General features: G+C 40.8%; 3 protein-coding genes across 9 annotated transcripts in view; 1 reads left to right on the forward strand and 2 right to left on the reverse strand.

Annotated features, from left to right (window-relative positions):
• The window catches only part of ryr1a (ryanodine receptor 1a (skeletal)), a 50213-nt gene extending 44428 nt beyond the window's left edge, over positions 1 to 5785 (reverse strand). For all 6 annotated transcript variants that reach the window (XM_035178883.2, XM_035178880.2, XM_035178884.2 and 3 more), the window contains exons 1-4: positions 5555 to 5785; positions 1385 to 1504; positions 1195 to 1293; positions 1051 to 1071 (exon numbers count right to left, since the gene is read on the reverse strand). In XM_035178883.2, coding sequence (XP_035034774.1) covers positions 1051 to 1071; positions 1195 to 1293; positions 1385 to 1504; positions 5555 to 5602 — 288 coding nt within the window. In that variant the 5' untranslated portion in view covers positions 5603 to 5785. The remainder of the gene's footprint in view (positions 1 to 1050; positions 1072 to 1194; positions 1294 to 1384; positions 1505 to 5554) is intronic.
• Positions 5786 to 6694: 909 nt separating this feature from the next.
• nfrkb (nuclear factor related to kappaB binding protein) lies at positions 6695 to 15748 on the forward strand. Its single transcript, XM_035179114.2, has 26 exons — positions 6695 to 6796; positions 7158 to 7295; positions 7393 to 7594; positions 7712 to 7839; positions 7918 to 8089; positions 8292 to 8396; positions 8484 to 8557; positions 8634 to 8718; positions 8817 to 9012; positions 9265 to 9376; positions 9467 to 9593; positions 9687 to 9764; positions 9847 to 9923; positions 10010 to 10056; positions 10404 to 10464; positions 10566 to 10740; positions 10843 to 10949; positions 11488 to 11611; positions 11785 to 11864; positions 12006 to 12202; positions 12330 to 12600; positions 12689 to 12850; positions 12969 to 13667; positions 14386 to 14492; positions 14795 to 14930; positions 15043 to 15748. The coding sequence occupies exons 2-26, from the start codon at positions 7170 to 7172 to the stop codon at positions 15181 to 15183; spliced, it is 3789 nt and encodes a 1262-aa protein (XP_035035005.1). The 5' UTR covers positions 6695 to 6796; positions 7158 to 7169; the 3' UTR covers positions 15184 to 15748.
• Positions 15287 to 21495, reverse strand: tmem45b (transmembrane protein 45B). Of its 2 annotated transcripts, none has more exons than XM_035179115.1 (6): positions 21379 to 21495; positions 18118 to 18316; positions 17819 to 18031; positions 17538 to 17722; positions 17192 to 17334; positions 15287 to 15993 (listed from the first exon to the last, which is right to left on the reverse strand). In XM_035179115.1, the coding sequence occupies exons 2-6, from the start codon at positions 18305 to 18307 to the stop codon at positions 15882 to 15884; spliced, it is 843 nt and encodes a 280-aa protein (XP_035035006.1). In that variant the 5' UTR covers positions 18308 to 18316; positions 21379 to 21495; the 3' UTR covers positions 15287 to 15881. The 2 variants fall into 2 exon arrangements, with proteins under 2 accessions (XP_035035006.1, XP_035035007.1); XM_035179116.2 differs by lacking the exon at positions 21379 to 21495 and adding an exon at positions 20243 to 20399.
• Positions 21496 to 21752: the final 257 nt, after the last annotated feature.

The following is a 21752-nucleotide window of genomic DNA, read 5'->3' on the forward strand; positions in this document are numbered from 1 at the left end:
GTTGTAGGAAATTTTTAGTTTCTTCGCAATTTCTCGCATGGAATAGCCTTCATTTCTAAGAACAAGAATAGACTGGCGAGTTTCACATGAAAGTTCTCTTTTTCTGGCCATTTTGAGAGTATAATCGAACCCACAAATGTGATGCTCCAGATACTCAACTAGCTCAAAGGAAGGCCAGTTTTATAGCTTCTCTCAATCAATCAATCAATCAAATTTTATTTGTATAGCCCATATTCACAAATCACAATTTGTCTCATAGGGCTTTAACATGGTGTGACATCCTCTGCCCTTAACCCTCAACAAGAGTAAGGAAAAACTACTTAAAAACCCTTTTAACAGGGAAAAAAGAACGTAGAAACCTCAGAGAGAGCCACATGTGAGGGATCCCTCTCCCAGGACGGACAGAAGTGCAATGGATGTCAAGTGTAAAGGAGAACATCAAGATAAAGGTTTTAGCAGCATTGATTAGGGTAAACAATGCTAGCAAAACAGTTTTCAGCTGTGCTAACATAATTGCACAAGGGTTTTCAAGGGTTTTCTAATCATCCATTAGTCTTCTAAGGCGATTAGCAAACACAATGTACCATTACAACACTGGAGTGATAGTTGCTGGAAATGGGCCTCTATACACCTATGTAGATATTTCATTAAAAACCAGACGTTTCCACCTAGAATAGTCATTTACCACATTAACAATGTATAGAGTGTATTTCTGATTAATTTAATGTTATCTTCATTGAAAAAAACTGTGCTTTTCTTTGAAAAATAAGGAAATTTCTAAGTGACCCCAAACTTTTGAACGGTAGTGTATATCAAACTAATAACTACTATAAATTAGGCTGATTTAAAATGACAGGCATTCAATTTTCCAAAAACACAGAAAAGGTTGAAGCTTAGGCTTATCTACGACATAAATCTATTAGGTAGTGTGAGCTAAGTTGCTTTATAATAACACTGAAGAGGCTGTAAGTGGAATAGAGTTGGGACAAAAACTCTCAGGCTGCACAAAAAATAACATGGGACACTGAAAGGACGAGTGAGCAAACGTACCCATTTGTCCAAATCGACAGCCTGTGGTTGCCAGGTGAGAGAGAGGAGGATCATGGGACATCAGGTCAGAAAAGAAACAAAGTTAGTTTCAGTTGATGAATGAACAACACACCGCACCATCTCTGTTCAGTGTTTGGACGTTACCTCATCCACAGAAGAGTTGGACAGCATCTCCTGCAAAGCCCGCACGGACAGGGACTGCTCCAAGATGAAGCAGCAGATAGCGAGGTCTGGAGGGACATTCTGAAACGCAGCACGAGCAGCAAAATGGTGAGTAGCACTGATTAATAAAATACATTCTCAAATAAATGAGATAAAAGACTCCCTCCACTACCTGAGCGTTGGAGGTGGTCTCAAGGAAGCAGAGACGATTCCCGAACCCTTCACATGACAGACACAGCTTGATCTGTTCCTTAAGAATAGATGCAGTGCACTGCAGCACCACTTGATCGTCCTACAAACACAAAACAGGTGGAAAGTGAAGGAGGAGTGCAAGAGGAACTGATACACAACCAAGACCTCCATGTAACCTGTTACTCTCAGGCAGAACAAATATTTTAAACTGTTCAATTTCTAATGTGATTAAAATAAAAGAATAAAGACATAGTATTTTGATTCTGGGCATTTTTCTTCAAAGCAACGTGCCAACATTGCCCAATGTAACTCGACTGTTGAGTGTAAATAAAGATGAGCGAGGTGGCTGCGATTCAGATCATAAACATAGCCTCCTCATTGTTAGTGGATGGGACATTGACCAAATTAAAAGTTAAATGTTAAATTAAATGTTCTCAAAAACGATGTACAGTAGTTCTTATCACATCGATGCATGTTCAAGTGTTCATGTTTCTGGTAAGTTTGGTTTTAATTACTTGATGCTATAAAACAGGCTTAGACGACATGATTGACAGCTGAAACTGACTATAGTGATTGGTCGAGCTTTAGTATTGTGGGACCTCAATACGACCAACCCTGATCATTACTGCGCAGACTACGGCTCCAAAGGCACAAGATGGCCGCTTTCGTACCTGTGATATTTTGGCTTAACCATTTCTGGATAGTAAGAGGAAGTGGAGATGCGTTGTTCATATTTATATACACTTCTATGCTTTGGATGTGTTGTGCTAGCAGTGGCCAATTGTTAGCCTGAAGCAGAGATGATTAGTAGGTCATTTTCAAAAATGTTGATTTAGCTGACTCAGCTCCATCGGCAAAAGGATTCTGACACCTTAATATATGCTGTTCTGTAGAACTCTACACGACTTGTAAAATCTGAGTTCCCCTTAACTGCATTCTGCAGTTCTGACATCACATTATGTCTGTCTGTCACATTTAATGGGTTAGCATCGTGAACTGACAATCCATGGCTCTGACAGCTCAAAGTCGTCTCCGCAAATCCAGACAGCATAAATATCAAAAGAAATTGGGGCAATACATAAACAAAATAACAGCTGTTACCCTGTACACCTTTTCCTGACCTTCACAACTATTCTTTCTGTTACTGCATTTCACTGGGCCTGTCACTATCCAGCTCTAATCCCCCCCGCCTCTGTGGCCCCCCAGACACCAGCCACTCCCCCGCAGCTCTCTATTTCAGGCCGCTGCACCTGCTGTTCACACATCCCTTTCTGGAGAGCTACAGATATTTAGGGTTTGACGGCCAGGAAACATAGTGGCCCACATCGCCGATTCAATAATGCGATTAGTCAGCTCACTAGGGAGAGGAATATTCAAAATTACAATTTGGCTCAGCTCAGCTCGAAGCTTCGTGCTCAGCTGTTGGTGTTTTCATCTGGAAATACTTCTGGTTCAGACACAGCTTTAATCAAGGTACATTTAACGAAGCAACAAATTTCTGTTTAGTAAAAACCGCTGGACATATAGTTGTTGCTTGGGTTCAACTTTGCAATTAGCTTTAGTTTGTGCTTTATGATCTCTGAAGTCAACTGAAAACTGATTCTATAATATACAGACTGCTGATTTTGACAATAAAACAAATGTATTCTATTTTGGAATATAATGAGAATATAAAAAAGTCTGTAAATGTGATATTTCTTCATTTATAAAGGAATGTATGGAGGAGGTGATGTGATTTGTTTCTTCTCTTGCTATGTGTTATGCTGTGATTGTTTTTTGGATTGTCTCGTCGTGGGCACACTGAGGCAAATTCCAAACAACTGAGTTGTGTGGCAATAAAGTATTGAATCTTGAATCATGTACAGTACAAAATTTAAGTGGAGACACTGGCAACACAGGTTGTTAACATATTCAAGTTAACATCAATGGGAACATTTGAGTGAAGATTAGAATAGAAACTCATGCAAAGGGGAGGAAATGATAACAACTCCAGACAAAAGAACCAGAGTTTAGATCTAACACAAAACTATTAAACTGTGCAAAGGTGCAGTACAGAGAAGCAGTTCTATCAGGCCTGTATAACAGCTTGTGAGAAGCACTATGGTAAAAGGGAGTTTGTACAGTGCCCTCTTGATCAGGTCATGAAGAGATGGACTATAAATATATATAGTCATAATTATCATAGAACTTTTCTCCTGTACAGTAGACAACTAACTCAGACTTAAGACTCAAGCATCTGAAAATCCTGGCACCTTAAAGATAAGGTGACACCCAAATATAAAAGACAATTTCACATGCTGTCAATCCCACTATAGCATATGACAGAGGTGAGTATTGGGTTTCTGTCACTCTCTCCAACACAGACTGACTGAAATACAGATGTCATCATGATAACATGAGGCCAGCAGCTACATGTCTACTACAACATTCCACCAGACTCCACCAGAGTACTGCAAAAACAACCTGACGAAGTGAGCATGACCACGATATCCGCAAATATATGTATTTATATATATATATATATATATATCAAACTCTTAACCCTTAATTGAGAATTGATATTTTACAGTTTAACCATAACTTGTTTTATAAATAACTATAAATAAAAAGAAAACACAAATACAACCAAATATATAGAATTTTAATGTAGAAAATAAACAAAAATGTTTATACCTAAAATATAAACATACATGCATATATTTCCTGTATTTTTTACTCTGAAAAATCAAAGTTTCATGTAGGTGCATATCTGCAAACATTAACACTGATACTGATAAGTGTGTGAAAGGCTCAAATTGTCCGACTGATAAATCGGTCAGGCTCTAGCTTTGAATCCAACATCCGATAATAAAGACTGTCAATAATACGTCAGCAGTGAAGGTCTTACGTGGACTGAAGTAAGCAGGTGCTGAAATGGGCCAAGGTTTGAACCTGCTAATCTTCACGCAGTAAATATAGAAGTCTGCGGACTTCAGGGTGAACAGTGACAAACTGACAGACATATGCACAGACGCACTGTTGACATATTTTCAATTCAGTGTGGGTTTCAAGACGCAAGACAATGCCATCTCGAAACGTGCCTTCACACTTCTGTAGCTGCTAGATTAAATATGCAAGAGAAAAACTATTTGAATAATTTGTGCTCATAGGACTCATCCAAAATATAAAGTAAATATTTGTGCGTATAGCAAAAACACAGATGTCAGTCACAGGATATGCAGCTTATACTCAAGTGGTTGTGAGGAACTAAGCTTTAAATGATACTCACATCCTGCTTAGTCCAACATCAGGGACTACAGTTACCAGGGTCTAGAGAAACTCAAGTGACATTGTGTGGAACGACTATTATAGCTGAGTATTAGCACTGACTGCTTGCAAGGCCACAATGCCCTTCTGCTGGCACAGAGGTTTAACGAGGAGATCTGATAGCTCAGCAGTGAGTAATGCAGCAAAAATAAACTGATTTCCACTAAATATTTCACAACATGAACTCTGTTTGTTGTTTGAACCAACATTTAAAAAACTCCAAAACCTATGGAAACCTCTCTAAGCAACAGATGTATTAATATTAAAAACACAAGTTAACTTAAACAAAAATTGGGGCTGCAGTATAGACCTCAGTTTATTCTAAGGGTTTACACAAGAGATCATTTATGGTTTACAAGTACTAATATGCAATAATCTAAAAACTGATCTCCATCTCTCCTATGATATATTTATTTCCTATGAACATATGATGTGTGATTTGTATCGACAATAATTACAAATAAAACAATTTTAATCTTTAGAAGCTGGGACCTGTCAAATGTATTTCTTTTAAAGACGAAGATGGGTGAGTAGTCCTTGAGATAAAGACAATAACTGATTGGTTCCTAATCTGTTTTATCTACATGTGTTAACTGGCACCTGGCACCACAAGCTTTTTTCTCTCCGGGACACAACAGTGACATGTCAAGTAACTGAAGGGATATAAATAGATAACAATACCACCTGTGCTTGTCAATCTGGGCTCCGAGTAAAGAAAGTAAGCCAACACAGAAAACGTTTGTCCACTATGTGTTGTGAAGTGACACGTTAATACACGAAAGTTGTATTATTAGACTGAATAAGTTTCCGAACAGTTTGACGAGAGGCAGACAGCATCACTTACCGTACGCAGGAACTGAATCTCTTCCTCTCCATCTGCACCTTCTGCCATCCTCCCGAGGCATTAAAGGCAAAATCTTGAGAGAAATGGGGAAAATGCTTCAGCTGTGTTACTCCTGGTGCCCGTACGCCCTCCACATAAGGCAAGACAATGTTGGTGAAGGTTTGTGAAGGGCAGTGCTGGTGCTGTGCCCCTCTCAGGCTGTGTTACAAGGCAGAGGGGTTGACAGTTGCTCCCTGTTCATTACAGCAACATAAAGAGGTGGAGCAAGCTGACAAAGCTGACCCAGTAGCTCAAATGTCCCTATAGATAGAGTCTCTACACTATTGTCTTGAACTGTGTTGCTTGAATGATTTCACAAAAGTAAGACATTACATTTCAGAAAGTGACAATTATCATTATCATTGCAATTTAAATACAATTTTAAAAAAAAAGAGCACATCACTATAAATTCAACTGGCTGTTTAATGGCATAGCCGGCTTTTCGAATTGTGGGTTTTCATTAAATGTATTTGTGATTGAATCTATCTGGTTAGACATTGTTTTTGATTGTTTCATATAACTGAGTGCTGCACAGATGGGATAAAGTAACCTTATGTTGTTTGTAAGTTGTGTTACTATTAATACAAAATCTGCAATCATTAGAATGTTTTTTAATGAGACTCAAGTGGACATTCTCAATGTAAAAGGCATGGAACTAGTTTACTTCTTTAACACAATACTAAACGACATTGATCATATGGGTTGAAAATAGCCTAGGTTTACCTCCCACTGAGCAAAGGGGACAACTGGCCGGGGGCCCCAGGTCCTCAGGGGCCCGTGGAGCTTTAGGTTTGCTCCACATCCTCTGGGTCAGCAGAAACGGCTGCAGCCCCCCCCGCCCCCTTTCAAAAAACATGAAAGCAACTTGAGGAAATGCAGTGAGGGAAGCTAAATTAAACCTATTAGCAACATTAGCTGTGGCTAGCTAGCTACTAGCAGTCATCCATTGGTTAGGGACTGAATGTGTTAAGTAACACTTGGGGTTTTTCCTCCAGTGTTGAAAATACTGACTGCGACAAAATGTGAAGATTTATGTAAGAAAACTTTAAACTCTTACAAAATATATTTACCATTTATTCGTTGACTTCCTGTGGAGGGCAGCAGAGCGCGCGAGCGGAGCGGTGTCAAAGTAGTAGAAGAAGAAAAATGGTCCGTCGGTCAAACTGTTCCCTCTTCGTTTCCCGAAACAGAAAACAGTGTCAGGTAAGAGTTGCTGCCTGTGTTTAACCCCCCGTGTCAGTTCAGTCACAACACCGATACCTGCCTATACATCTCATTGTATATTACGTTGTCTGCGTTGAATATTTAAAGGGGAATACAAATGCTTTAACGGGCTCTCTTGCTAACGTAGCTCTTAGCATATCTCGCTAAGTGGCTAATGTTTTGACATTGGTGAATCCTCACTAATATTGGTGGTTTGTTGGTTTACTACCTGACTATTTCAAAGCTGTAACCCCGACAGTGTTTGCAAGTTGAATGGCTGGAAGGCAAACGCATCAGCTGGAGTTATGTGCAGATTGAAACGAGAATGTGTCTGACTTAGTGGGTTTTCCTGTGTGCACAGACTTGAAGAAGAATGAATGCCCTCACACACATGCTGACAGACGCTATTGATCCAAAAGAAGAAAACGATGGACAGATCACGGAGGAATGCATGCTGGGAGACTGCAGGGTCAACCTCCCAGAGGACCTGCTGGAGGACGTGAGTTTGTCTGCTCTTGTCTGCGTTGTTAGCTCTGTGTGCAGGTTCATATACACGTTGCATTCACATTTGCTGGTTTCCGTTTGTTTTTCCACAGCCGGACATCTTCTTCTCTGTGATGAGCGAAAGCACCTGGACTGACGCACTGACAGATTCCCAGAGGCAGCACCTTCGTCAGTTTTTACCACAGTTCCCTGACGACAACGTTGCGGAGCAAGACAGCACCATCAGTGACCTATTCAACAACAAAGATTTAAACTTTGGAAATCCCCTTCATCTTGCACAAAAACTATTCAGAGGTACGTCCTATTTACCCATTTATTCACTCACCAAAACCCCAAAATGTGTATTAAGCTGGATACATTAATAAAATGCAACCAATAAAACACTTTGTGATCACGATTGTTTCAACCCAGATGGTTACTTCAATCCCGAGGTGGTCAAGTACAGGGAGTTGTGTGCCAAGTCGCAGAAGAAGCGACAGTTGTATTCCCGCCAGCAGTATTACCACAGACTGCTGAAGCAAATCCTCGTCTCCAGAAAGGTATTTTTTGCCAGAAGTTTGAAGTACAAAGCACATGCCCTCATGCAGTAGGTACTTCAATTTGTACTTTTGTTGTAGGAGCTGCTGGAGTTTGCAGTTCATAATGGTTTGGACTTTCCACCAAAAAAAAAGTTGCCGGCCAAGAGTCATGCTGAAATGCGGGAGCCAAGGGTGAGAAGAAGATTGAGCCGCATACTGAAGGAGGTCAAAAATGAGTGTGGAGACAGCAATGCTTCATCTGATGATGACGGTCAGTCTTATCATTATTAAAATACCTTTTATTTCTAAAGCGCATCCCTAAAATTAGAGTTCACAAGTTGATTTAGATGGTGGGCACAAGCAATAGTGAAACATGCAAAATAAAAAAAATATGGATTAAAACATCAGTAGGAAAAAGCTGATTTATTTCAAACAGATCTTATTGAGTCTTTTGTTTATCTTTATGCCTGTAGACATATCGTCATGGACTGCAGCACCACAATCACCTTCCTCTCCAACTCCAACTGTTTCACTCAGAGTCTTTCCCAGCCTCTCTACCCAAGACATGAAGAGTACTGGTCAGTGATTTCTGCAATATCCATATGACGTTGCCTTTACTGTATGAATGACTGAATGATGCTAAAAGAAATGTTATTTCTAAACAGAGAAAATAGAACTGGGTGAGCGAGACTTGAAAGTCATGCTGCAAAATCATCGAGAGAAGAGGAAGCGACAGCCTGTAAGTGCTTTTTAAAAATCCATAGCATTTAGTCTTAACTTGTACATATGTAACACTAATGATCGATTTTATTCAGGACCATCCGGACTTGATGACCTCTGATATCCATCTTGGAGATGTACTTTCAAGAGCAAATATTGGTCGGAAGGGGACTAATATGTGTGAGTAAATTAGTATTAAAAAAGAGAGAACCTAAATCAAATTATCGCTTCATATCCCAGAGTTTATAATATGTATTTCTGTCTTTCTTATCTTCCAGTACTCTTTGATCTGTCTCTACCTAAGAAGAAAATGAGAGATGAAAGGAAAAAAAAGAAAATGAGGACAATAAAAGTTGAATCTGAGGATCCCTTTGAAAGTCTTGCACCTACAGACACAGCGTCAGCCCCACAAGGGAACATCATCAACTCCCTGCCCGACACGCCGTCTACTCCACTGCAGCACATCAAGGAGGAGTGAGTCTTGTACCACACAGTTGTCAAGAACATTTAAGCCTTTTTTAGACTCCAGAAAACGTCTGGACAATTGTTAAAAACTCTAGAGAATGTCTGGACCTCTAACTCCGTGATTTGGGTTCTCGCATACAGCCCCTCTGCATAATTTCATCTTCCATGTCTGAAAGTAGCTTTACAGTATTGTTAGTGTAATATATATTAGTTTCCTGCTTTATTAGATATAACTAATGTAAAGAACCATTATTATTTCAGAATTGTGGAGGAGTGTCAGAGCAGCCCGGTTGCAGTTGAGGAAATAGCTGTCAGCTTTTTCAGCTTGTTGGAGAGCATCTTAAGGACAGAGACTCTTGCCAGCACTTCAATGGTATGCACTCATTAAAGAGTCTCACATAATTATCATATTTCTAATTGATCACAGTTATAACATTATAACATGTACGGTTTGAATTCTCAGTTGGAGGAGAAAGTTCAGATGTGGCAGTCCTCTCCAGCAAGTTCCCTCAACGTGTGGTTTTCATCTGCTTCCTGTTGGTCTGACTTGGTTCTTCAAGCTCTGCAGTTTCTTGCAGGGGAGACTAAAGGTCAGCAGCGTTGGTCACTCACAGAGAACTAGTCCGCCTCTAGTTTTCACCCCATGTTACTCACTCACTCACACTCTTACTTTATTCCATCAGATGGCATGATCGCGCTCCCCAGTGGCTTTGCTCCATTTGTGGAGTTTTCCGATGAATCTCAGCAGTGGAGGTGGATTGGTAAGAAGTTCCTGATTGATGAAGGTCTTGTTGTTTGGGGATGATTCTGATGATTGAGATTAATGTCCGTGACGTATTTCAGGCCCTGCTCATGACACAGAGAAGGATCTCAGTGCACTCTTCCAGTTGTGGATGGACTCTAAAGATTTAGTTGTCAAGGTAGCACAGTTATTACAAGTACTGTCTTATCACTCACTTGTACTGTGTTGTTATATTTATGTCTAACTCTTTTTTGTTTTCCACAGACAGAAAGTGAAGACATGTTAGAGATGACTTCTCCCACACAAAGAGTGTAAGATTCTGTCATTCACCAATTATGATAACAGTTGATAGGTAGAAAATTAAATGATGATTACTTTTTGGGTAGTTAAGATAAGATGTACCTTTATTGATCCTCTGTACAGGAAATTAGAATTTGACACAAGGAGAAAAGACTGTAAGAAATAAAAATAAGAATGGCAACAATCTAAAAATATAACAGAAATACTATATACAACATTAGACTGTTCTGTAAATGTGCAATGTAAAGATAAAAGTTATGTGATTGGCAGGACATGCTATTTTTTATTTTAACATAAAGTGTTTTGAGTTTTAATATCAATGCTGTTAGTTAACAGTGTCATGTCTTTAACCAAGCAGTTCGACTGATTATGTGGTGCGGCCCAGCACCGGAGATGAAAGACAAGTGTTTCAAGTCCAGGTTTGTTCTTGCCTCTGGAATAACTGTTTTATAACATTTGGCCTCTTTTACCAGGACATGAACTCTTTACAACAATATACTTTTTTTTTGTGTTTTATTAGGAGCAGCAGCGATACAACCAGCCACACAAAGCCTTCACCTTCAGGATGCATGGCTTTGAATCTGTGGTGGGGCCTGTTAAAGGAGTGTTCGATAAAGAGATGTCTCTCAACAAAGCCAGGGAGCACACGCTGCTCCGCTCGGACCGACCGCCATACGTCACCATTCTCTCTCTGGGTTAGACCGGCTGTTTCACTCCTACATTTTCAAGAGAATCAGTGTTTGCAAAGGAAAGCACTAACATATTTCTGACTTCTTTCCCCTGTTCTTCTTCCATAGTGCGGGATGCGGCAGCCAGGTTACCCAATGGAGAAGGAACAAGGGCAGAGATCTGTGAACTGTTGAAAGACTCGCAGTTTCTTGCTCCAGATGTCACTAGTGCTCAGGTGTGATTGATTTGCTTTCAGCTTTGTCAGGCTGTGTTACATCTACTACATTTACACTTTAGTTTTAAAACATAGGAGTGCTGTTCTGTTTCCATCTGCCATTCACACTAATAGGAGTTTTTAAGCACCAAAAACAGGAAACATTATTGGCCCCATTTTAGTTGGAAAACTCTGGGGCTGCATTGTAGATGAGACGTTTGGAAACACCCGCAGTCATCCGCATATACTTCCTGATTTGTTCTCATCAGTCACGATTGGACCACCAGCGGTAAATGCAAAACAAGAAAAGAAAACCCTGCTCTTAATTTTCCCCGTTGTTGTTTTTAATTTGTAGTATTAAGCAACTAAATTCAGTTTACACAATCTGCTTCCTGTTTACACGGGTATGCACATGCCCAGTATAGGTGAATGGTCACGTTATATACGGTTTCAGGTGTTGGCATGGACGGGGATTATCACTGGTTGCTGAGCTTCTTTTACTCTTGTTACCTTTAAGCTGTGTCCTAATGGTTAGTGATGGTCTTTGTTTTCCACACAGGTGAACACAGTTGTCAGTGGAGCCCTGGATAGACTTCATTATGAAAAAGATCCTTGTGTAAAATATGACATTGGCCGCAAACTGTGGATTTACCTGCACCGTCATCGCACTCAAGAGGAGTTTGGTAAGCAACAACTGTAGTTTGTGAGTGGAAGCAAGTCTGAAGAGAAGATGTCTACTATTTCTTACTCTAGACTCTGTAGTTTTAGAATTTCATAACTTCTTGACCTTAAAGATCAAACCAGATTTTTTTTAAAAAAGTGCTGATTCTTTTTTTCTTCCTTTCTCCCCCCCCAGAGCGAATCCACCAGGCTCAAGCTGCAGCTGCAAAAGCAAGAAAAGCTCTTCAGCAGAAGCCTAAACCTGCATCCAAGCCTGTGAGTCCACTGCACTCTACATTTTTCTGCAGAAAAAAAACAACTAGTTGCATTTCACAGATCAGAAATCATATATATTCTGTCTGAGAAAAGCACATTTTAGTTGCTGATTGTGAATCTCATTGCCCATTTATGTTTTAGAAGCCTGGAAGTAAAGACGGCGGCAGTAAAACCCCTGGATGTTGGGAAGCGGGACAGGATATTGGCTCCAATCCCATGTCACCAACTCCAACAACACCCACCCCAAACACACCTGGAACCCCGAAGTCACCCTTACCCTGCGCGGCAACCACGCCGACAAAAACTGTAGTCCCAGAGACAATAAAAACCAGTCCAGGGTCAGACACAAGATATTTTTGTTCTTATTTATATTGTACAATAAATATAATACATGCATGTTTCATCTAAGCTATTTGAAACTAAATCTTCTCTTGTGATTCCCTGTTTTCCTCCTCACTCTCCCAGTGTTCTCCTAGTGTCCCCTCCTTCGTTGCCTCAGCTGGGAACCATCTTACCCACCACGAAGGCTGGCCCACCAGTGTCACAGACGGTCACGTCTCAACACGCTGCTCGGATAGTGAGTCATCTGGCGGCGGGCTCCCTTCCTCAGGTGCGGGTAGTTTCTACTCAGGCTGGTTTGACCTCATCGGCAGGAAGTCAGCAGGCCACACTGGTCCATCAGACCCCACATCAGATCAGGATGCCGCTCTCAGTGACAGCCAAGGGCATTTCACAGGTAACCAGAATAACAAAATTGAGCATAAGATGAATAGCTGTGTTTGTTTTGTACATTGCAACTGTCTAATCAATTTACTTTTCAATAGACTGTGGTGTCTTTGCCTCTGAGGACTCAGTCTGGGAGTAGTCCAGTCCAGGTGCCAACCACCCTGTCTGTAACTGTAGCTAAACCTCAAACTGGATCACCTGGAAGCCCGGCTAACAACCCTGGTTCCCCTGCTATGCTCGCCAGCTCCCACATTAAACAGGTGGAGCAATTTGTGTTAGAAGGGATATTTGATCAGTTAGGTCGACTACCAGTTGGACTCAACAGTCTCAAAGTACAAGAAGGCTGAAGTTTGGTCTTTTGCTTGTTTTTCTTTCCAGGTGTCTATCACAGGACAGCTGGGAATGAAGACCGCAGGAGGAGCAGGAATTCCAATAACTGCTACAAACTTGCGCATTCAGGGTAAAGATGTGCTACGTCTTCCGCCATCCTCCATCACTACAGACTCTAAAGGCCAGACGGTGCTGCGGATAACCCCAGACATGATGGCGACTCTTGCCAAATCTCCAGTTGCAACCGTCAAACTCACCCCTGACTTCCTGGGCACCGCCACCAGCAAGAGCATATCAGCCACTCTGCACATGACGCCGTCCCACACTTCCTCTGCCTCCATTACAGGGGAAGTACAGACCACTAAAGCGGGCCACATCACCTCCACCTTGTTGAAGGCGGCAGGAGACATACGTCTGATGCCGACACTGGCTGTCACGGCTGACCAAAAAACGAGGACCTTCTCCACCGTGACGTCACCTGACAAGGGTGGCGCCACCATTCGGATAATGCCGGGGCTTGGTGTTATCCCTCAGAAACAGGGTCAGACCATCACAATGACCACCACTACTGGCAGTAAACCAATCACTGTGTCCACTTGTGCAAATGTGGTGACCATGGCTGCCAGCGTTGTAGCTAGTGCCAAGGGGATCACAGTGGCTCCTGGAGCCTCTTGTTCATCTCTGACGTTGGGAACAGCTACGGCCACTGTGCGGCAGGTCCCTGCTACAGTGGTTACTACACAAACCGTAAGAGAACCATTCATTTCCTTTTCAGATTCTTTCAGATGAGATATCTCTGATTATGGCTTTTGTACAGCAAAAACCCATCTAAAAGAACCACACACACTTCCCACTCTCACACCTCATACATATACCTTTTTACATGAAAGCCTTTAGGAAATAAATGTTGCCAATTCTTTGTCACATTCACTCTCCTTCATGTTGCTTTCCTTCCTACATCTGTGCTGTGTGGAAGAACACAAAGCAAAGACCAAAAGTATGAAACATATTAACGTAAAGATCATAAGACTAATGCACAAAGCAGTGAGGGCCCAAATGCCTCGCTGAATAGAACTAACTCAATCTTTTCCTCTAGAGAGACGATAGATTTAATGATCAGGATCATATCAGCTTTTTCCTCAGTTTCTTATCTCTACAACTGTCAATACGGATTTCAGTAAAAAGTTTTGATAGTTGAATATCAGCTGATGTTCTTTATATACACACATACACATATTTTGGAGTACTATTAAAAAAGATGAAATGATGAGGAAGTCTATTACGTATTCCACAAACTAGTTAGCGACATACATGTGGGTGTAGTGTAGTGTACAATGTAGTTAAAGTGCCCTCTGCTGGACAAACTGTGACACCATCTATTACCCCAAGCATCTTTGTTCGTATTATTAACTCTGAAATAAAGATTTCATATTGGCTAAGGAACAATGCTTTTCTTTCACCATAGGGGAAGTTACCTACACGAATCACTGTGCCGATCTCTGTCCTCAACCAACCACTGAAGAGCAAGAGCGTAGTGACCTCATCGATGGTTAAAGGAAGCCTGAGTGCAAAGTAAGTCTCATAGTCCTCTGTTATTTATGTTAGTTTATTTATTGAGAACGTTACTCATGTTAAGACCTTCTCCTAATGGAATAAATACGATTTTTACTGTAAAGATTGTGTAATTTAGAGATTTCCACTGTATTTTATTTAAATTGTTTGTGAGATTCAATGCTTTGATGGTCAATATGTCAAGATGATGGCAGCTACATTTACATACTGTTTCTCTTGACAGAATTTCTCTGCAGCTTCTAAGTAACTGACATGTTGGGTTTTTTTTGTGCCTTTTATTTTCATTTCTCTTCTCTGAGCAGCCTCAGCAGCCTGGGCAGGAACATCATCCTCACCACGATGCCTGCTGGCACAAAGCTGATTGCAGGAAACAAACCAGTCAGCTTTGTCACAGCACAACAGTTCCAACAGCTTCAGCAGCAAGGACAGGCCACACAGGTAAATTTACATGCGGCCATATATATATATGACTATTACCTATAAGGAAATGGTAAATAGCTTCTTAAACAAACATGGAGCCAGCTGGGGTGAACTATCTTTCTTCCTCTAGGTTCGCATCCAGACGGTTCAGGCACAGCAGCTCCAGCAGCACATGGCCACGGGCTCTCCGAAATCAGTTTCCACGGTCGTGGTCACAACAGCACCGTCACCCAAATGTGCACCTGATCCCCCACCTGCTCCTAAACAGTGATCCTACCTGCTCAGCAGTGAATCGTAGGTCCACTCCAGCACACACATGCCTGTTATTTGGTGATTTGACTGTTAAAGTTCTACTTTATAACATTGTTGTTACAGTATGTCATAAGCCTTTATTTTCCAAGTTGGACAATCTCTAAAAAAAGCAAGAAACATCTTTCTTTTCTGTGTTCAGACTGAAGTTTTCATTATTCGTCTCCTGAATTGTATTTGCTAGAGCTGAAAAGTAATAAAAACATAAATAGGCTAAATCAGGCAGTTTACAATGGCAATCATAAAAAGTCAAGATTCGATATTCTACATTTTCCTTTCAATTGTCGACAAACTTGGGAAATAACTTGTTCTGTGGTTATTTTACCAAAATCTCCTTCAAAGGCACAACTTTCCAATTTCTTTATGACTGTCACTTGAATCTTGTGTTTGTCATTTCATTAAATGTGTGATGAAATACAATATTGGCATGTGTGAAGTGAGTTGGACTTACTTTGACTTGTTTGACTTGTTTTTTGTTTGTACATCATTAGTTCTCTTACCAGTTGTTAAATAAAACATATGATAGATTTTTGTTTTTTCATTTGTTAATTTTTACCAAAAGAAAAATCTTAACGACATTGTGCAAATAGTAGCTTGAGATACACTCAAACCACAAACATAGAAAATTAAATAAAAAATCGAAGAACCAAAACACAGCCTTCACTCTTCATCAGACTCTTCAAGCAAAGCTTTCTGGCAAATTGTACTTGAGGATGTGTTTCTCATTCCGATTTCTATATCCTGTGCCTTTCCTGACAATCTCCTCACTGTGCTGTTGGAACAAGAGAGGAACACTTTAGGAAACATATAAACAACAAACATTTCACAACTGACTTTCTGCTACTGTCCTCTCTAACTCAACTCAACTTCCAAAAAGTCGTCCTCCAAAGTAACGTGCAGAGAAAGAGAAATATCTAAGAGGTCCAGTATAGACCAGTACTATTGCTGCAGAGCAGGTTTTCAATTCATATGTGCCAATCATGTTCTAACAGTGTATGCATGAAGGTGCACAAACATGTAAATGAATGATGATCATGTTATACTCATATGTTTTGACTGCAGAGTAAAAGGCAGTAATGCACCAGTAAAACAGAGGAAGACAATGACAAGACTTCAAAGTAAAGGTCGCATGCAGGTTTCAGAACAACGACTCATATCCTTAAGGCAGAGTAAAAATACATGTCAACCATAAAACACTTCAAGAGGTTCAGAGATCAGAATAAAACACAAAAGGGTTGAATGTTGAAAGAATGTTCAAACTGGAATGGAATGGGGAAAATAGGATTGTAGCCTAAACCAGAGGTTCCCATATGTTTTGGGAACTAGATAGAATATCGATTTATTTTAATGAAACAATCAGATCTATAAAATGGGGTAGTGGTAGTTAACAACTCTTTTGAATGACTCCCAGCCATCGTGTCACTCTGATAAGTGAAGTGACTTTGAGATGAACCAGTCCTGCCCAGAATATGTGTGACTATCCCTCATTTCCCCTGCACATAAGATAAAAATACACAAAATCCAGGTTACCTGTGCTGAATTATTAAATCATTTACAGTCAACGTTAATTAGAGTTTTATTTCACATAATTTCTTTGATTCCAAATGACTATCATGTATTTTCCCTCTGTGTAAACCTATAGCTGTTGGTTTTGTTGCTGTTGGTTTAGTTGGGAGTCGTTGAGAGTCGTTGACCCACTTGCCCCCTGTGAGTCATGTGTCCTAAGGTGTGAATGGTAGTTAAACTTCCTGGGGATGGAAGTCAGGACTGTATTGTTTGCAGTATGTACATAGAACTGAAGAAGCCTCTTGGATGAGAGGTGAAACGTCGTCAAGAAACTCAACCAAGTCCAGTTCACTTGTTTTTTAGTATTTGGCTCTAGCTATGGCACATTCTATAATTCTGATTTAGTTGTCACACACAGGTAATGTAATGTATGTAAGGGTATTTCATAGGTGAGGGATACTTACCAAGAAACCACACACACTGTGCAGGCGACCAGAAGAAGGGCGACAGCTAAATGCCAGCAGAAGCACATTGTGACAAACATGGCGTTGTTGTGCATTGTCATGTCCCACTGTTCTCCGTTTAAAGGGTACAGAACAAATCCAATCTGAAACAACAAACAGTGTTGATAAAAAACACCGTCTGCATGGGATGCTACATTTATAGGTGTTCAAAAAACAGCGTTTGAATGTGTGACACGTGTCAAATCAATTCAAAAATATTCTGCAGATGTATAGTATTATATGGTACCGTGTTTATGGACACATTCACAAATCACATTTAACACATTTCTGCATTTCTGTAAATCACCTGGAAGAACCACGAGCCCTGCAGGATGAACAGACACCCCCTGAGCAGCTCCAGAACAAAGTTGTCTCTTATGAACACCTCCAACATGGTGCTCGCTGATCCAGCAAACACAGCCACGAGCAGCAGCGAGTGGATGTGGGCGTCCAGAAGGGGACGATTTTGCACATGGTGATAGAACAGAAAACCTGGAAGATAGGGGGGAGAGTCAAACACCGGAAACAAATACACGCCTGAGAAGTTCATCGGTGATCTGAAGGAAAAAGTTCAAACTCAGAGCTTACCTTCTACAAAAAGAGCAATGGAGAGGGCAAGGCGGTCAACGCCAGGTGGCACCTGTTTGGATTTGGTGCTGGTGACCAATGCTATCCCTGAGATCCCAAAGAACAGATACATGGTGCCGTGCTGCCAGTTCATCAGCTTCACCCACGATTTGTTGTCTCTGTCGTACAGGTGGGCGTGTGGCCCATCCACCACAAACTGTTCCACCATAATACCTGCGACGACAACGTAAGACAAATGAGTCGAGGGCAGATTTGGAGGGTTTACGCATGCAGACGGATTGAGGAGGAAAAAAACTGACCCACAAATGAAGCAAATATTTTGGATCCCCCTTCGATGTAGTCCATTTTTTTAAATAAAGGTGGCATGGCCTGTCTTCCCTTGGGCTGACTCGTCCTCCAGTTTTGTTGGAGAGTGTGTTTCACTGTCAGCCACAAGCCATAAAACAGGAAGAAGGTACCAGGAATGGCGTGTCCTCCAAAGTTGGCCATCGTAAAGCCCTAAAAAAAAAACATAAGAAATACACCAGAGCAGTTAATAACGTACATTTGAGAGAATCACAATGTTTTATTTTGGACCAAACACTTTTTTCCCTATGAGTGTGACAGGAGTCCGCTTTGAGGTGAAAGTGCAGGCTGATTATTTTATGGTGTTTAGAGCCATATAATGATTACAAGTCAAGTGACAGCTGAAGGAAAGGACAGGGGAATAAAAATGGCAGCTGGGAATAGAATGGCTGTGTCACTCACTTATCCCTATAGTGAGGTCGCAATTTTGTAATGCTGTCCGAATGTTTAGTGAACACCCTATATAGTGGACTCATTGTTTCCCACAATGCATTGTGAAAAGTAGCGTGCAACCGATGCTCACTAACCAAGCAAAATATACCATCATGTATTGCGCTCGCAGCGGAGAGACGAGAGGAGAGAGGGCAGCGGGAATAACCACCTGTCGTGCAAACGTAAATACGAGCAGAGCGGCGCATCACAGAACAAACAGAGGCAAACAAGTTTATTTCAATGTGCTTTTTACCTTAAAGTATTAATACTAAGTGTAAAATAAACATTTCAAATTTATTTTGGGATTTTCCACTGACGTTAGCACTTTATTCTTTTGCCAATGAGCTCACTCTCATAAGTTACTATATACGTTAGTATTTATAAATATATATATATATATATACCCCCTCTACACCCATGACTGCACACCAACCCACAGCCCCAATGCAATCATCAAGTTTGCAGATGACACCACTGTGGTTGGACTGATTCACAACAGCGATGAGACTGCCTATAAGGGATGAAGTCTGCAAACAACCTATAGCATCCATCTCCTCCAAAACAAAAAGGAGCTGATCATCTGTTTCAGGAAAAGGGAAGAGGAACCTGCTCCCCTACAGACGCAGTGGAGAGAGTGACTAGCTTCAAATTCCCATAGGCACACACATCTCCCAGGAACTCACGTGGACAGACGACACTACCTCTCTGGTGAAGAAGGCACAAAAGCGGCTCTACTTCCTACAGACGAGCTAAACTGTCCAAAGAACTGCTGGTGTCCTTCTATCGCTGCACTGCGGAGAGCGTACTCACCTTCAGCACCCTGGTATGCCAGCTGTTCTGTGGCTGACAAGAGCGCTCTCCAGAGAGTCACCACATCAGCACAGAAACACCCAGCTACCTTCACTGCGGGTCATTTACAGAACCTGCTGCCTATGACCAGCCACAGACATTTGGACCAGTGCAAAAAAAAAAACTAACACTGTGCTGGTCTTAGGGTAATATACTGTTCACAGAACTACACACTTCCTCACATACAGTATGTCGGTGTGTATTATTGTTTATATCCATCCCTGTTTTATGCTAAATTGTGTTATACAGCTGTGCAATAAAGGCATTCTATTACATTTTATTTTATTATATAGTAAAGTAGGGGTCAGTGAATGAGTGGGTGATTTATTCACAGCAAACATATTGACGTGAAAAAGTCAAATAGATCGCTGAGGTATTCATGAGATGTCTGTAAATTGCTGGAACGTAAAGCCTATAAGTACCAGGTGCCATTCTATATTCACACAACTTGTTGATTATGAGTATTCTGTACTTCTGTCAAATGTATAAACTTAAATAGTCATGTTGCCAAATGAAAACACCACTCTAAAGGGAAGGCCTCATTGAGGTAAGTGAACCCTTGAACCCAGACAATAGCTGCTCATTTGTCTTGCAAAACTGAAAGTCAGAGCCTGTGACCATCACATCGTCCGTGTCTAAACGGACTGAGCAGACTGTCTACAACTCAGACGAACGACTTAATCAGCTGCTCTGCCCGGGAGTATCGTTTGTGTGTCCGTATGTTTGTTTGTAAGCAAGTTTACACAAAAAAACAACTAAATGGATTTCCATGGAAGAACCAACTCAATATTTACTCACTTTAAAGTGGCGTTTTTTAAAGTCTTTGCCGTTTCCCCCTGGGAATGATTAATGGATCTTCGTGCGAAAAAATGTGTTTGTCCACATCAAAGATAGTTGGTGAAAGAGGAACTGCCACTCTGCACAACCACAGATAAGAACTACTTCAGTTTCAACAAAACCAGTAGAGTGAGACATCCTCTTTATAGTGGATCTTATCAGTGCACTGTCAGGGGTGGGGTCCCAACTGAATTTTCATTCATATTATACCAGTAATTTACACTTAGCCTTGTTTTTTAACTTTAAGTATTTGAATAAAGAAACTCATAAACATTATGGTTAGTGTGAAGAAGAAGTTTGCATATGTGTCTTTAGGGAAATACTACTTATTATTAAAGGCCTTATGAAGGCCAGTAGAACTTGAATGAATGAATCATCGATAATAAATACAGCTCGAAGCAGAAAATATTCTAATATAATATAAATAAAAGATTAACTTATCTTACTTCTCTATTCGGATTTTTTGTTGTTGTTGTAACTATCTCCTTGTATTTCATATACATTTAATATCTTATAATTGCACCCCTTCCGGTTTGAATGTGCTCCTATGGGAATAAAGCAAGTGTCAAGACCTGCACTAAAGCATGCTGTCCTAGCTCAGATGTAGAAATGCTGGTTGCAGTCATTTAAGTGTTAGTGATTGAAGGTTATGTAATGTGACACCGAGGTATTTATACAAGAAACTAGATACAAGGATTTAGCGTCACTTCAAATTGAGGTTTTATTGTCCTGTTTGTGGCCGATTCAGTTTCGAAACTGACCAACATGAGGAAGATTAACTTCCTCCTCTCGTCCTCAGTGACAGCGGGTGTGAGTCTCAAGTGTTATTTTTATAACCCACACATTTGGTCAAACAAGTTTTTCTTGACTACCCCTGTTTAACTTGATGTCACGACAACTTCACATCACACACTGCATCTCAGACATGAAGGCAAATGAGCTGAGAGTAATTACCTCGAGCAAAAAACACTGAACTTTCACAAATGTGATTTCCACCATCTGAAGCACAAGCTGTACAGTGTCCTCTCCACAGATACTACCTGTGAAACTGATCCTCAGTTCCCTCAGCTACAATGTGGTTATAAAAATGTACAAACCTTATCGAACTCCCAAATGCTCTGGAGATCAGGTGAAATCCGTGAGTGTTAGCAGCTGTCAGAGTCTTGTGTGAACCGTGCACACCTGTTCCCTGCACTTCAAACCTGTATTGACATCACAACATGGCCCCACCCATAATTTACATTGGTTTCTGAAAGCGAGGGACGTCCCTGCTTGGTAACGGCTGTGACATCCAGGGAGAGAAAACAATGTTGTGTATTCAGGTACAAATTAAAACATGTAGTGTAGTGGAAAGTCTAAAGCATATTTATTGCTTATGTAAACAACGCACCTGTAATTTATTGTGCCTTTTGATTTTGATATCTGAAAACAAGATAATCGAAAACATTAGTACCGAGATATGACCAAAGAT

The sequence above is a fragment of the Hippoglossus stenolepis genome, chromosome 15, assembly GCF_022539355.2.
Source record: "Hippoglossus stenolepis isolate QCI-W04-F060 chromosome 15, HSTE1.2, whole genome shotgun sequence".
NCBI classification, from domain to species: Eukaryota; Metazoa; Chordata; class Actinopteri; order Pleuronectiformes; family Pleuronectidae; genus Hippoglossus; species Hippoglossus stenolepis.

Coding starts and splice junctions, on each gene's coding strand:
- nfrkb (XM_035179114.2), top strand. CDS start 7,170: ATGAATGCCCTCACACACATGCTGACAGACGCTATTGATCCAAAAGAA. Junction 10,057..10,403: donor ACTTCTCCCACACAAAGAGT/GTAAGATTCTGT, acceptor TTAACCAAGCAG/TTCGACTGATTATGTGGTGC. Junction 10,741..10,842: donor CGTCACCATTCTCTCTCTGG/GTTAGACCGGCT, acceptor CTTCTTCCATAG/TGCGGGATGCGGCAGCCAGG.
- tmem45b (XM_035179115.1), bottom strand. CDS start 18,307: ATGGCCAACTTTGGAGGACACGCCATTCCTGGTACCTTCTTCCTGTTT. Junction 18,032..18,117: donor AATATTTGCTTCATTTGTGG/GTCAGTTTTTTT, acceptor TTGTCGTCGCAG/GTATTATGGTGGAACAGTTT. Junction 15,994..17,191: donor ACAGTGTGTGTGGTTTCTTG/GTAAGTATCCCT, acceptor TTGTTCCAACAG/CACAGTGAGGAGATTGTCAG.